The following is a 16,115-nucleotide window of genomic DNA, read 5'->3' on the forward strand; positions in this document are numbered from 1 at the left end:
AGTACTGCAGAGGGCATCTAGATTGGGGCTGGAGTCAGGCAGAGGGTAGAATCCAAATTTTGTGAGGTATTTATGGTTTCGAGAAGTGGCATTTCAAAAGGGCAAGTAGAGTGGAACATTTAAGATTTTGATGGAAAAAAAAGTCTGAAAAAAAAAACTCTCCAAGGCATTTCAAGTGTATGTTTCAACAAAGCCAGAATGTCAAGTATTTTGTAATATTTTCCTTTATAAAATCCATCACTGAAAAACTGAATTTAAACAAAAATTTGATCCTTTTTCCTCCAAAAAAATATTATTGAAACATGACGATTCACTCCATATTTGTGTAAAGCAAAATTCCAGCAAAATCAATGGTTTCGTGAAGCATTCTGGTTCCCGAGGGAGTGCTCATAATGACAAAAAACGCTACAGTTAAGGTTTCTTTGTACAGCATCAGATCAATATTTGAGGCACTGGTGGCACTCGGTTCATTCCCCATGGCTAGACTAAGCCCCTTTCTGTGCGAACGCCTTCCCTTAGGTATTTCCCTACTGACTGCACCAACCCTCGGCAGCCTGGAAAGCGGTCTGTCTGTCGCTCTTCTAACTTCTCTCTCTTTTTTTCCTCCCTCCCTCTCCCCTTCCCGCTCTCCTCCAGGAACCTTCTGCATCATTTCACTGTGCACGTGCGTGGCTGGAATCAACTTTGAGCTCTCCCGTTACCCCCGCTACCTGTACGGACTGCCCGACGACATCAGCCACGGCTATGGCTGGTCCATGTTCTGTGCGTGGGGGGGCCTGGGCCTCACTCTTATCTCTGGCTTCTTCTGCACCCTGGCCCCTTCCGTCCAACCTGTCCCCAGGACCAACTGCCCCAAATCTAGACCTGAGAATGGGACAGTGTGCTAAAACAAATAGCAAACAAATACACACACACACACACACAGGTATATATATATATATGTCCATGTATACCGATACATGCGTATATATGTATATATAATTATATATATATATATAATCTCAAATTAACGCCAGTGCCAAGGTAGAGCTGAGTCCAACACGGCACTCACATCTCCACCGGACTCTGTGTTGCTTCGTTCTTTCTCACAGAGGTGGGAAAGCTTTTCTCTCACGTGGCTCTTCCATCCAACTCCTAACTTCAGCACCATACCTTAGAGGCCGAACGAACTTACTGTCGCACCTACCAGCTGCCACCCGGGAAGGGGGAGAGGGGGTCCGTGGGGGGATCTGGAAGCAGATTCTGCACGGGACATGGAGGGTGGGGGGGACAGAAGGCCTGTGCATTGCAGCCAGAAAGGAAAACGCAAACAGAAAGCAAAGAAACAAATCAAGCATTTGAGCCACCTCAACGATGTACCTCCTCAAGGCCATTGTCAGAAACCCACCCACTTTCTTTTTCTTTCTGAAAACAAAATGACAGAAGCCTACCCTGTTGGTTTTCTTTCTTTTTTCTTTTTTATTTCTTTTTTTTTCCTTTTCTTGTTTTGGGGATCTCTTTTTTTTTTTTTTTTCTTCACTTACAACACAGAAAACAAAATGGACAGAAGATGTGGGGAAAAGCAAAAAAAGCGTTTTCTCTTTCCTGCCAAACTTTAGAAAGAAGCAAGCAGATGAAAATAATAATAATAATAATTTTAAAACAGGATATTATGAAATAAAAACAGAAAACAAACAACAACAACAACAACAAACATGAGGACATCTCAGCGGACTCTCCAACAACACGGTTTTAATCTTCCAGCTGCCTTACATCCAGGCTTACAACTGAGGCTGAACTGCTAATGCAAACGCAGTCGAAGGCCTTCTGAAAATGCTGTGATACATGTGTGTATAACTTTTTCTTCCCTCTTCTTCTTTTATTTATTTATTTTTAAGAAAAAAAAAAATTTAAAACATTGCAGTGTGATTGTCCACTACACCATCCATGCTGTGTTTGTGGCCCAAGACTGAGGCAACCGCAGAAGCGCGAGGAAAGCCGTCAGGTCTGAGGCAGCGTGGCTCCTCCGGAGGATTTCTGGATGGTTTTGGCTTTTCACGGAGCATCTGAGAGTTCAGGATGGCGGATGCAAGGGAAGACTGACCAGGGAGAAGGGAGGTGGGGGGAGCTGTGGCAAGTGTTCCTCCCAGTTATCTACTGGATTGGGATTTTGTTGAGTTTCCGTTTTGGATGTTTGAGCAAACTGGGCAAAAGCCATTGCCGAGGAGAAAAGGGGAGCTAATGTCTGTAAGGGAGAAGTAAGAGACGCCTCTTGCTGTGTTCATGTATGCCAAATGAGACGTTCCCACATCTTGTCTTTGCTAAACCACCCCAGTTCACTGGACATCTCCGCTCTCCATCTGGGGGAACTGTGTACAGATGAAAGGAAAGGGTCAGATGCAGAGAACGGAGATCCATTTCCCATGAGCTCAAGCTTCGTATGATATAATTGTGAATCCGCAAATGGGACTCTCTCTCTCTCTATCTCTTTTGGTCTTTCTCTTTTTCCCTATGCTCCTATTCCCATTGCCTCCTTTTCCCTTTGCTCCGCTCTTCCCATCCCTCAGGCCACAGATCCCAGAAGAGCTAACTGAACGGATAAAGGCGATGAGAGCCTTTGGGGGAAGCAAAGCATCTTGGCTGCAAGGGCAGCAGCTCTGTGCAGGGGAGCTGTGGCTGAGGGGAAGGTGGTGTAGGGCCAGAGGGAGCTGGGAGAGGTGACTACGGGGTGGCCGTGTGCAGGAGCAGTGGCACCACCGACAAATGCAAAGGGAGGCAGGGCAAAGCAAAAAAATCCCCCTCCCAACCAACCCGACCCAACATGCTCTTAATTCAGGGATAGTTCCAGCAATCCTTTCTTACCCATGATAACTGCATGCCATCAGTCCTCGTTAGTCAATAAAAAGCAGCCCCTGAATCTACAAAAACTCACCGGGAGAAGGAGGCAACCAGTTGAAACTGTGCCTGCTGCACAGAAATAAAGGCATTAATCTCCAGATCATGCTATTTACACAGCTGGCAAGAAACAGCATTTTGCCTTGTTAAAAAAAATAAAATAAAATCCAACCAACAACTGATTGTCATGCAGCCCAGTCGCATAGCCAGCCATTCCCCTTCCTGGCCTGCTTCCCCTCCCTGTTACACCTTGTGTGATGATGTTGCTTTATTAACGGTGCCCGAAGAAATCAAGTTTCTGAAGGGCATTTTGGAGTAGGCAAGATTTGGTTTTCTTGCACTCTTGCCCAGCTACTTAGCTTTTCTCTTCTCTGGTTTGCAAATTCCTGAGACACACCAATGCCAGCTGCCAAGGCAGTGTGTTGCCACTGAAATGCCACTCCTGGCAAGCAAAGTTTGGTCATTTCATTCTCCATTAGATCTGACTGGAGAAACTAAGTATTTATTCATGTCGAAAATGTAAGCTTTTTGAAGAAACTTTCTCTTAAAGTAGATTGGATTTTTTTTTTCTTGGCTGTGTTTTCAAACAGAGTGGCTTTGGGAAGCTTTGAAACCGAATAAGCAAGTGCCCACTAGGCAAGGAGGCTGATGAGTTACCATTGGGCAGAAGGCAATTAAAGCTCAAAACAGCTCTTGGAAAGCTAAATTACAACTGAATGCAGAAAACCAAACATTGAATACCAAAAGGGACCTGTAAAAATATTTGTGAAAAAATTCAAAATATGAACAATTTTGAGGAAAAAAAAAAATCTCACAAAGGTGTTAATGCTTTAGAAAACTGGTAATTGATTAAAACATCTTTGAACACAAACTTTCCTCCTCCTCTGTAGTTATGAGTGTGTTAGGGAAGCTCTTTCGTGTGAATACTGATACCTGGAGTGACCTGGGTGAAGGGCACGGAGGTTTCTAGCTGGTGTCCACCATCCAGCCCTGTGGCATGGGAAGCAGTACGAGAGCTGCTGTGACAAGGTGCAGCCTGGTGTGACCCCTGAGCATGCACAGGGTGTGCTCTCTTGCAGGAGGAGTTTGGAAGGAGGTATAGCAGTGAGATTTAAAGCAATGGAAGGCATTTTGCTGCTTCATGGCCTCTCACATCTTCTTTCTGCGGCTGGCATGGAGGCAGTTCTGCCTCGATGAAGTGTTCTCGGAAGGTGTTGGTTGGTTTACAAGCTGTATTTGAGCTGAGTGCTGGTCTGTGCGTGGCGATGGTGGAAGAAAGACAGGTTTATTTTTCCTTACAGCAGAGAAGTGTTAACCCTGGATCTTTAGGCCAGGTCTGGGATTTTCCACTCGCTATAGCACAGGCTCCCTGAGGCCTGTGTGAGTATGAACTGTGTTAAAAACTGTGGGTGTAAGTGCCTGAAGCAGCAGGTGAATGCATAACCTTAATCTCAAGCTGGATCCCTAAAGGACCATTTGTCCAAGCACCAGTTGTCTCATCTTTGCAGGGCTGACTCAAAAGACATCCAGATCCAGATTTGTGACAGTTCGTGTCTCCTTCCCTCCTGAGCCAAAGCACACTCCCGTCTAGTCTGAATTTCTGCATTTTGGGGAGGCTTTGAAATGTCCTTCTAAGCAGAGATTCAAGCTTTCTGACTAGTGTCTGGTTTTCTAGTTTGAGCAGTAGTTAGAGGTCTGTCAGCTGTGGTCCCCACATTAAGGGGCTTGACCCAGTCTCTCTGGCCTGCCCGGGCGTGGTGTTTAAGCATGTGCTTTACTTCAAGCATGTGACTGCTCCCATTCACTTCGGTAGACTATTCATATGCTTAAAGTTAAGAATGTGCTTTGCTGGGCGATGTTCAGCTTCCCGCAGAGTCCAGCCTCGTCCTTGTTTCCCTACCCTGTCCTTGTGGCTGATGTGACGCCCTTGCCCTAGCCCGACGTGTCAGCGGGTGCTCGGACTCCCTCTCTCCGACAGGAGCGGTTCTTGTACTCCAGCTTTCCTACAGGGGCTGTCCCGGGATGGCAGGGAGTTAGCTACAAGGGCTTCTGCTGCCCGTTCCTGCACTGTGTAGGTGAGGGGGCTACGTGGCAGGAGTCCGTGTGCTCTGTATCTTCTGGACTGTGTAGGACACCTTCTTCAAGCTAAAGCTGTTTGCGTGTTGAAATTCCTGACTCATGCTGGCCGCCTGTATATATCATCTCAGCCTTCTCCTTCTCTGCAAACACACAACTGATCTTCCCTGATCTGAAGAGAATAGTACTTCGAGTTATATTTCTAGTTGGGCTTTCTTTTTCTTTCTATGCTACCCCAGGGACAGTCACAAGTGGATCACAAGCCACCAGTGACCAAGAGCAATTTCTTTGAATTACTGCTTTTGAAAAAATGTCATTACTTTTGAAAATGTTATGCCAGCTACAGTAACAAATGAAAGGAAAAAGAAAACCAAAAAACCCTCAGAGTCCTCTAAGCAGAGGATCCTGTCCTCCCAGGAGAGACCTGCGAGAGTGCAGGTATTCTGCTTTCCTGCAGACGCGAGCCATGTGGGAGCACTTTTACCTGTGGCACGTTCGCTGTGTGGTTCATCAGGTGATGAATAAAACAGCACCGGCAAGGGAGAGGATTGATATGCAGGGGATATCTCAGATTCCCAAGTGTTCCTGGAAGCCTGTCTCCCCATGGCTGTCCATTTACCCACCATGCAGCACCTCCGAACCAGGCTCATCCCTGGAGCCCCACTGATAAGCAGAGCTCAGAAGAAAATCACTGTAATCTGTCCTTAATTCTTGAGTGCCAAGCCAACTGCCAGGAGTGAAATGGAGAGGAAATAATATGTTACCAAGTATAGCTTAAATAAAAACATGCATTATTCAGGCTCTTTCTTCTTTGTGTCTCTACATAGGCGCAGAAGGGCTATAGGGGAGCTCAGGCACATTCCCACAAAGCAGCCCCGTGTATCAACACTGCATTTCCTTGCTCCCAGGTTTTGCATGGCTTCCATGGCCCAATCCTGTTGTGCTCATCCAGTCAGCAAGGGAAGACTCAAGGTGAAAAGCTGAGACAGTGCTGAAGGATTGCCAGGCACCACGGACAGACAAGGAGCAAAAAGTGTGCATGAGGCACGTAAAGGTTAGTGATGAGTGAATATCCAAGGTCAGGGGCTAAGTTTCAAAATAACCTGATTTTGTTGCTGACTTCAGGCTCTCCATAAGATCTTGATTCTGCCAGTCTGAGCTGGAAAGCTCATAAAAACAGGGCTTAACTCCACACTTAGAGCCCCCCATTTCCAGTAACAGCCAGGAATATAATGCATCTGATTCATATTCTGTAGAAGCCCATAGAAAGCTTCACCTTGGCTCCAGTGAGTTTTGGATCAGGTGCCTCAACAAATACCTTAGTGCTGTCCTGGTTAGCACTGAAAATGAAATGCGTGCTCACACACATGGACATCTAACGTTTAGCTTTAGGAAGAAACCAGTTTGTTTTGTTTTGTGATTTATGGTCTCCATCCTGTCTGCCTCACTGTCTCCCAGAATCACTAATACCCCAATCCTACAGCTTTCTTCAGAGCCATAGCTAGAGATTGTAATGCTTTTTAGGACAAAGAACCTACTGCTGGTGCCAGTGGGCTCTGACAAGCTTCCTGTTGACATCAGTGGGAGAACTGGAGCCTGATACAATGCTGTCAATTTAACTGCAGTGTGCCTTGCACATATTTAGGATATAACCTGGAGAAAGAGACTGGACGACTGCCTCAGTATAGGCCCCAAGAGGGAAATGAAATGCTGGTCCCCTTAAGTAAAGCACTCCAGAATCACAGATCAATTGTCCTTCCTTGCTCAGGGAAGACTGGCAGTGAAAATAACTGAGACTCAGATAGGTTATCTCCAGAGGAAGGTAGGGAGGGAAAAAAAAGGAAACCAGTTGCTGTAAGTCAGACCTGATGGGCATTGGCTGAGTTACACAAGGACGATCCGATGTCACCCACAGCATCAACAGCCTGAATTGCCAGTCCCTGCCCTGCCAGGGCAGGGACTTGTGTATTTTTCTTTTACTGATTAACACTCCTGCAGTGGCAGAAAACAACTTCAAAAGTTTTCTAGTGTAGGGTGTATATACAAAGACACCTTCACTCCCCTCTTTCCTTAGGCACACACACACATACATACCCCGCATGATGTGGGTGCTAGTAACCTGTAAATACGTGTACTATATGGAGAGGAAATACATTGCAAAATGCAGCATAATACTTTGTTTTCTATTCTTTTGTACTTAACTCAGGAGTTGCAATGCAATTCAGGTGTTAGGTTGTGTGTGCAGATCACACAGAAGCTATCTGCTAAAGAGAAGTGGGGAGGCACCATCCAGCTGGGATGAACTGGATATTCACCACTAGCCTGTGTTTGGATATTTAGGAAAGAGTTGCCAATGTTGTTCTGATCCCAGAGGTGCAGGGAAAGGAAGCAGCTGAGACACGCATATGTCTTTCTTTCTGCCTGCTTTGCCTTTGGACAGATACATCCAGCAAAAGGAGGGGCAGGGAACAACAGCTCAGGGCAGTAACATCCTGAAACATCGCAGCAAGACTCTCCAGAGCTGACCATCAGTGCTCTTAAATATGGGGTTTCTACAGACCTACTTCTGTATCCAGCCAGTCCTGAGCTAGCAATTCTACCTCCGAAAATGCAGTTGTGCCCACAAGTCCTTACTACCTTCTAGTGCCACAGACCTTGGCAGTAAACACTGCTGGTGTGGTACAAGTGGGATTTGCTTTCTGAACTGTAAGGCTACAGGAAAATAAAATCAAAATCCCACCAGGAGAGCCTTGGTATTTGCAAGATTGGCTCTTGCAACCCACTGTTGCAAGGTGTTTCTCTAAAACAGATGGTCAGTGTTCACATTAGTCACAAGAGAAAAAAGTGCACCATATCACCTCCAACTCAGAAAAGTTTGCAGTCCCCTAAGGTAGAAATCCTGCTGTACTGAGAGGCAGCGCCGTGCCGCCTGAGTCTTACTTCTGTCCTCTGCAGAGGGCTCGTGCAGGCTGCTGGCAGCACCACGACCGCAGGTAATGCTGCCCAGTGCAGCAGGGAGCTTCACATCCCCGTGGCTCCGTGCCCTACCTGCGGCAATGGAGCACAGGAATAGCGCTGCAAAGGCAATTCCTTTCAAGTGGCCTTGTTGTTTTGCCAGCTGGTCGGAAATTCCCAAGCAGCAACAGCAATTCTGGAAGAGTCACGTCTTCAAAAAGCTGTGTGGCATGCAGCTTTCACTCCAGTTTCAAACCGATGTAGACACCAAGGAGCATCAATCAGACTGGGGTCAGTCTCCTGGGGTCTGGCGCACAAAAGAGCCACAGCCTCCAATTCCTGTTCAGGCAGTGATTAGGAGTAAAACACTAAATGCTCCTGGTGCTGATACAATTAAAAAGACAAAACAAAACAACAACAACAACAACAAAAAAACACCCAACACACAAGCTCCTGATTTGCTTAAGCTCTTGCAATATTTTATCTCAAGAATAGTCTTCATCCGTCTGAAGCATAACGCCACAGTTTTTTGTGAAGGATTTTTCATTAACGATATAGATCATAAGAAAAAAGTTCAAGTAGTCATAACAACAAAATAAAAGTGCAGCCTTAGACTATTCGGTAAGAGGGTACTGAATTATTTATAACTCCTGGGCACCGACAACAATCACAGACATCTAATTTAAACTGTTACTATTTTTACTTGGCAATTTCCATCACTTAACGTGTTTATATTCATGTATTTGTAGTTTGATCTTGTGCAGGACAAAACTTCCCCGACTTACGTAAAAATGCCTATTTGGGGACTTTTGAAGATATTTTTCTGCAGTAACTTAAATTATTTTAAAGCATTTTGTGACCTTGTATGGCAGAGGTTACAACTTCGAAAGCTGTAAACTGTCCCTAAAATGGGCTTGAACTTGCAGTTCCTTCTCAAGTAAAATCCCCTTTGATTACAGGTAATTGGAATCAATGAGAAGTTTGTTTCATTCAAACTGTAAGACTGGGTCCTACCTATGTGTAGATGTGGTGGGAGACTTAGGCTAGGGGGGCTGTATTTGTATGTCAGCCCGCTGCAGGATCTTTTGCATAGACGCAGGAACAGTCACTACTAAGTCACTCCTACTTTATACCAATCTCTTTTTGTAAAAAAAAAAAACAAACACAACCATTATACTCATGTGTGGCTGGAATAATGCAGTGGTAATTGTAGCCCATAGGCTGATGCAGATATACATGTATATATGTATATATATGTATACATCTTTGTAAATTTATGAAAAATGTCCATAGATTCATGACTGCCTGAAGGAACCTGAAGTCAATGTACAGAATTTCAGGCAGAGGACTGTTTCTTTTTCACAATCCTCATGTATCTCAGATTCAAATCAAAACAAAGGAAAAAGTATTATTTCCCAGGAAAACCCTGATTCTGCCATTGCACCAGTCTAGGAGGGGCATCTCGCTAGTCAGTGGTATGCACACCCATACACATATATCCAGTCGCAGGACTGGGTCTCAAGGGCTTCTCTAAGGAAGAGAAATGGACTTTAAAAGCCATGGCAGAATTTCTGTTCCACATCAGCTCTCTAAGACTCAGTTATCCTCTACCAAGAAGTCCTTTGTACAGATGCTCTTCTTCTGCACATAGGTGTATGTCTGTGAGGAGGATCTCCGTGGATGAAGTCAAATTACACAAAGGCCTGGATTTTCTGACCTGAATCCATCCCCATTAACCTTAGGCACTTAATTGAGCTGTTGGTGTTGATGGTCTTGTCTGCCTTGGTTTCTTGTATAGTTAATGAAGGGAGACAGTTGCCTCTAGGTGGTAACTGAGAACTGAGATCTGACCCAGTTTTGGAGTTCCTTCTCCCCCCATGGAGTGACCACTCCCCTATTTTAAAAGATCTTAAATCCCAGTGGGATGACCCAAGGACCTTGTGCAGAAGAACATCCATAAGGAGATCAGTTGTGGTGCTCACCATGCACCATGCAGCAAAAGGAGATGTTCACAGCAGCCTTCTCCACCCCAAACTGTAACATGGCTGCAAAGGATAGGGCTTGCTCCAGTCTTTGGAAACTGCATTTGTAGCGGGTTCCTTATGGTGGCCTCCAGTTGTAGACCACTGCATAGTCCCAATGTTGGAGGTCAGAGACCTTTGGTCTGAACTCTTCACCATTCCCTGCCAGTTTGGGCATTACTGAACCAGTGCAATGAGTGAATTTACATCCTAAAAGTTTGAAAATCTAAGCTGCTCAGAGATTACTTTCTTGCTCCATCTCCAAACTAGCCTGGAAAATGTCATCTAGTTGGTAGTGAGCATCAAAAAAAAATCCCCTCCAAGGTACAGTTTGGGTATTTTATTTTTTTCAATGTTAACAACTGCTTTACAAACAGCTTACATGGAGCTTAAAGAGATTGCAATTTCATCCCTTATTGTTGGGATTATAGTTGTCCTCAAAAAAACTGAACCAGGGACTCAACAAGAGAATGAACTGTGACTGTATTATTCAGAAAGCTGCTCTGACAAGGCTGAACATGCGTCTCCATCTCATGGTGGGAGTCTCTCAGAGCTGAAATCTGGAATCACGTATTGACACCAAGTTGGAAAGACCAGCAAGTTAATCCAGTATAAGAACTTTGTGGTGCTTGCATATTCCCATATTTTACCTGAATAGAATAAACACAGTCAGGGGAATGGAGAAATTAAACCCATTTCTGAGAACTCCAGGGCTGAGTGAACTTTGGCTGTGGTGGCAACAGATGGTCACTACTATTTATTTCCACAGCTAAAGTGAAGTCAGGAACTTGACAATGCTCACCCATCTCTCAGAATGAATTTATTTTTTGAAATACTGTTAGGGTTATGGTGAGAAGAACTTCAGATGGCCTGCAGGGACCTACAAAGTAAATATTCAATATTGTGTACCAATACTTAGGGAGAGACTTCAGCAAGAAAGTGGGAGATAAAACTGAGTTCCAGGGATCAAAAGATATTTTTCAGCACAGTACCTCCTTGTCTAATCTGTACTGTTTCATCCTGACGTTCCTCTCCTGTTCTCCCTTTCCCTCTTTTGAGGAGTCAGATGTGTATATCTCTCTTTCTCCCTTTTCCTCTCTGTGTGAGAATATAGAGATGCTTCCTGTAAAGACGTTTATCTCTAAATCCCATTCCGTACCGACTCTTGCATATGTGACTGTTTTGTTATTTGAGATGTCTGTGAAAAAGAAATAAAGGCTTTAAGAGTGAACTCTGGAAATGAGGAGAAGCTTGAGAATAAATCAAATTTAAGGATTCAGCACCATTTTCTTCATGACTTTTGAGAACGGTCACAAAATTTCATTGTCTTCCTCTCCCTCTCTCTCTGTGAGAGGGATGGGGATGGTCCTGGGATGTGGGACTCAGAGGTTGCTGTAGAGTTCACTGGGTCCCATGAGGGTTTTGCAGACTTTATGGAGGGTTAATGTCAAAGAAAACCTCCTTTTCAAAGGCAGTGACGGCCCTGTGCAACATCAGTTGGGAGGGAGGCTCTGTGGGGTGATTCTGTCCCAGTTTACCTTTCTTTGCTGTTCTTTACCATAGCCCTGTGCATCCAGCCATGTGCACCACCCCCAGTGCTGCATTCTCCACACTGCATTTGGATTACATTCTTGGAGAATGCTCTACCTTCTCTTTAAAAAAAAAATTAAAAAACTTCACCTCTGAATGAAAGCCATAATCGGTCCTGTGACCCTGCAGCAGGGGGTGAGCACACGGCCTCCAGTGGGATGGCCGCAAGGCCTTGGCACTGGGGTGATCCCAGCGGTGGGCAGGAGAGTGGGCCCAGCACACGTGGCCGTCTCACACCGGGGCAGTAAAGCATCCCACCCTGTTTCATGAACCATTTGGCCACTTCAGCTCTGTGGGGCCGACTCCTCGCTGTCTCACACCTGTGCCACCACACGGTCCTACAGCCATGGAGAAGCACAGCTGTGTGAAGGCCCGGACTTTCTGCACAGGCCTCAGATCAGACTCCATCCGCAGCTGGTGCATCTCACATTTAGAGTTTCTTCTGCCACAGTACACAACCTACCAACTGACCAAACATTTTTGGAGGGTTCCCCTTCTGTGACTCCCTTGTCAGACCTCTGTTCCTTAAGGAAAAACATCTTTCTGCTGAGAGGCACTGAAACAAGTCCCAGAACCTCTCCTTCCTTCAGTGATGACAAAAGTTGCAGTCACCACTTTCTCTAACTGACAGTCTGGGAGACTTAGCATAATAATTCACTTAAATGCCTGCAAACTGAATCATGTCAGCACTTCTCTAGGGCATTCCCAAGTGAAATGATATGACTGGTACAAGACATTTGTCATGTGAATGCATCTTGGCCAGATGTTTATGTTTCCTCTAAGTGCAATACATACGTATCAAAGCTGGATTAGAAAAGACCTAGAATGCCACACAACTCAGGCTTATTCAGAGAAATGCACTGATAGGTTGCATTTTCCTGGCATATTTTCTCTTCAGAAAATTTTACAAATACAAGTCACACCAGGCCTCTCAGAGGCAGGTAGGTGTTACAGCCATTTTAGAGGTAGGGAACCAAAAGCCGGGGAAAAGACCTGATGTTTAGCGGTTTTTTGCACCCTCACAACTTCCATTAGCTGCAGGTGGGCCTTCTGTTTTCAGCACTTTTGACAATCCAGACTGTAGCTGGTTTATCCAAATCTGCAGTGGCTGTAAATGTGGAAGCTAGGATTAGGACGCTCGGGAGATCCCGACTTCATCAGAGCACTGCTACAAAGCTTTGATCCCACAAAGCATGTAAGCACTTGCCTAATTTCAAGCATGAATGTCCCATTAATGATACTATCACCATGCTTAAAGCTAGGCACATGCCTAATTGCTTTGCTAGACTGGGAATTACATTAAAATGTACTAAACTTTAGAGTCTTTGGAAATTCCCAAAATGTGTTCATTTCTGATAATGTTTCAGGCATTGTCAAGGACATTTGAACTGTATATGCAGTGCAATCTGTCTGAAGTAGCTCAACCAAGAGGACCACCTTTAGCCAACAAGCAAAGAGTTTAATGTGTTTGGGACAGTAGCATCCAGCTGTCGGAAGTAATCGAGGGTGGCATGTACTGCAGGAGTCTCCCTTCTGCACTGCTGCAAGAGGCAATGTGGCTCCTGTGGCCATTGGTGCTAACAAAAACTTAACAGCAAATGATTACTGCATTAGGCTGTTCTGGTAAAATGCGATTGTGTTGGCTAATTTCACAAGGAATGCTACATCTTATCAAATGTATTGTACTCTCCATTTCTTCCTGTAAATTATTGCAGAAGAGATGAACAGAAGTTGTTTAAACATGACACAAACCCAAAATTCTTGCTCCGTTAATCCAAGGTGCTAATCTGCAGACACGCGGGCATTTGCATATGTGCATTGGTGTTTGCAGGACCGTGGCCCTGAAGGATAACTAATTTTATAGCAGGGTTGAGGTCAGGGAACTAACACGGGGAATTGACAAAGCCTGTGACTTTGAAATGGCAAAAGTTGCAGAAAGCGTCACAGGACTTTGCCAAAAAACTGGCTGCATCTTACGATTTTCCTTTTGTTTTGATTTTGTTTGGTTGGTTTCGTTTTTTATCCAAATTGGCAAAGAATACTGTATTTCCATCGATAAAATCTCGTCTGGTAACTAACTAAACAACCTGTTCATGGAAAATTAAAAAAAAATAAATAAGTAAACTGTCAATTGTGGAATGTAAACTGACTAAATAAATAAAAAAATCATGTTGTGTGTTTTAAGCGGCTGTGTCTGCTTGTGTTTGGAGGGGACCAGCCACCTCTTGCCATGCCTCCCCCCAATGAAGGACAAAGAACAGAGCAGGAAGGTGGGGGGCTCGTGTGGTGTGGGGCACAGACAATAATGATTTGATGTCTTCTGGTCAGAAACACAGTATGACACTGTGAACCACAGCTTTGGGAAACCTGGCAGGCACAGCACTGTGCTGGTAATCTTGTATCCTCCTTGCACTTGTGCAGCAATAATGAGTCAGGTGCACATTTCTATGCAGTTTTGAGTGTAAAACTACTCAGGTGTCCCAGGTTAAATGGCCAAAGATCAGGGTATTCAGAGCATGTAAGGGTGTAAAACTATCCCAGATGGGGAATGGACAAAAGTGCTTTCAACTATCATAGCAGAGGGAAAGCAAAAGAGTAGATCAAATGGAGAAGTACAACTTTTTAATTTTTTAAACAATGAGTTTTAAATTAATTAACCTAAAATTAAACTGTTGCCAAAAAAAAACAAAAAAAAAAATAGGCAAGCAAAAGATTTTTAAGATGTGTTTATTTTATTGGATGCAGTATTAAATATTGAGATTGTATGTGTTGGGTGTTTTGACCTGACAGCCAAATATAAGGATGCACCTAAAGCATCCTACCAGGTGGCATGCTTTTCTACCTGATAGTTCTTTCTGAGCTGAATAGGTTTTAGCAAGAGATTTTGGGTGGTTGTGACAAAAAACAATATCCTACATTTTGTAAGATGGAGTCCTTCCCACCACCAGGGAGGTACATAAAAAGCATAAAGGAACATAAAAATCTTCAGTCAAAAATCTCTCTGGTACTGGCATGAATTCCTCTAGCTTTTCCCGTAAGTGGCTGGGGAAGTGAGATATGAGTTCAACAGCCATGGCGATGGACAGAACTCAGAACTTGGAGAATGCACCTGTTTTTGCCATGTTTTGAGAGAGCCAGAACTCGCAACCTGCCTGCTCCTGTACATAAACCCTGTGGGGCTGAACAGAGCAGCAAGGGGAAAGAGCCATTCAGTGGGTGCAGAAATGGCAAACCTGAAAGGCAAAGAGAATGAAGGCTGTACAGCGGCATGGTGATCATTGCGCAGGATTAAACCCCTTTGATAAAAAGTTTCCTCTCTTTGAGTAGCTTTGCAGGTGCTGCCAGGCACAGCTGCAGTTTAAACACATCGAGTCAGTGAAACCTCCCTGGCCAGAAGCAAACACCAGTGACTGGGGCTGCTCAGGTCTTCGCTCTCTGCCATCAGCAGAAGCAACGTGATTCTTCAGTGCTAAAAATGGAAGCCTGCAGTGCTGCCCTTGCGGCCGGGGGGAAACCAGGTGCCCCCTTCTGCAGCAGCCATGGCAGGGAAAGCTCTGTCAATGTGGCCACAGGGGCACAGGGCTCAGCTGCTTGGTGTTTTTTGGGGAGGGGGAAGAAGAACGTGAGAGGAAGGAGCCAGCTGCACCTTGAAGGGTTAGCTGGAGGCACCGTTGTGGAAAGGTCTGGCTTCTGGAAAGACGTGCATAAGACACCAGATTCACAGTGGTCATGTGAAGCCTGAATTTTAACCCTCCTGGGCTGCGCAGGAGCCTGAGATCCTTGTAGACAAAGCAGAAAGAGACAAAGAGAAGGGAAGGCTCATTAGGTGTAGTTTCCCACTGAGGAAAGGGTGCAGGGAGGGATTTAAATAACTCTTCCAGCCTCACACAAGTTCCCTGTAGGTAAGCTGTCTCCATCAGGAACGCAGGGGCCGAGGCTGCCATACCAGGATGCTGCCTCGTGATTGCACAGGCACCTGTGCTCCCCAGCCCACAACTTGGGACGTGCCGCAGGAGCTCCAGTCCTGGTGGTTGAACCCTGGCTCTGAATTAGCACCATCACCTCCAAACAAAAATACCGCTGTCAATACCACCTGGTCGTGACAGGAAATAACTACTGGCATAAAAAGGAAAGTAATGAAAAGTAGGTCGAGGAGAGATATTTACCTGTCTGCCATGCAGCAGAGCCTTGGCAGGGACAAGAGGCAACAACCAAAGCCCTTCAAAGCAGTGAAGGCCCTCACTCTGAACCTGAGCAGCACCCCAAAGCACAGCATCCCCTTGGCTTTGGGGTGTCTGCTAATGCTTTGTACCCAGGCAGGAGCACAGATCCTCTCGCTGAAATGCAGCCGCTCCGTTTCAGAGGCAAAATGATCTCACGGTGACCTTTCTTGTCAGGAGCACATGATAACTGCAACAGACTGGGGCAGCATGGGGTGAGGATGCTGGTAATGAAATGCTTTTATAGCTCGACACTCATTATCCCATTACATTATCAAGCTCTTCCCCAGGGGCCCTCTAAAGAGTCAAGGCTGAGCTCTTTTCCTGCAGAGACCAAAACCAGACCACCTAACAAGCCACATTTACTAAAATTCGCCCT

The 16,115-nt window shown here is 45.2% G+C and overlaps 1 protein-coding gene across 4 annotated transcripts in view; it reads left to right on the plus strand.

Annotated features, from left to right (window-relative positions):
• The window catches only part of TMEM178B (transmembrane protein 178B), a 214,405-nt gene that overhangs the window by 191,729 nt on the left and 6,561 nt on the right, over positions 1-16,115 (plus strand). For 2 of the 4 annotated variants that reach the window (XM_021273708.4, XM_027446340.3), the window contains exon 5: positions 637-13,700. The exons of the other annotated variants lie outside the window; for them this stretch is intronic. In XM_021273708.4, coding sequence (XP_021129383.1) covers positions 637-887 — 251 coding nt within the window. In that variant the 3' untranslated portion in view covers positions 888-13,700. Of the gene's footprint in view, positions 1-636; positions 13,701-16,115 lie in introns of those variants that run through there. 4 annotated transcript variants of the gene reach the window in all.

The sequence above is a fragment of the Anas platyrhynchos genome, chromosome 1 (genome assembly GCF_047663525.1).
Source record: "Anas platyrhynchos isolate ZD024472 breed Pekin duck chromosome 1, IASCAAS_PekinDuck_T2T, whole genome shotgun sequence".
Lineage (NCBI taxonomy): Eukaryota > Metazoa > Chordata > Aves > Anseriformes > Anatidae > Anas > Anas platyrhynchos.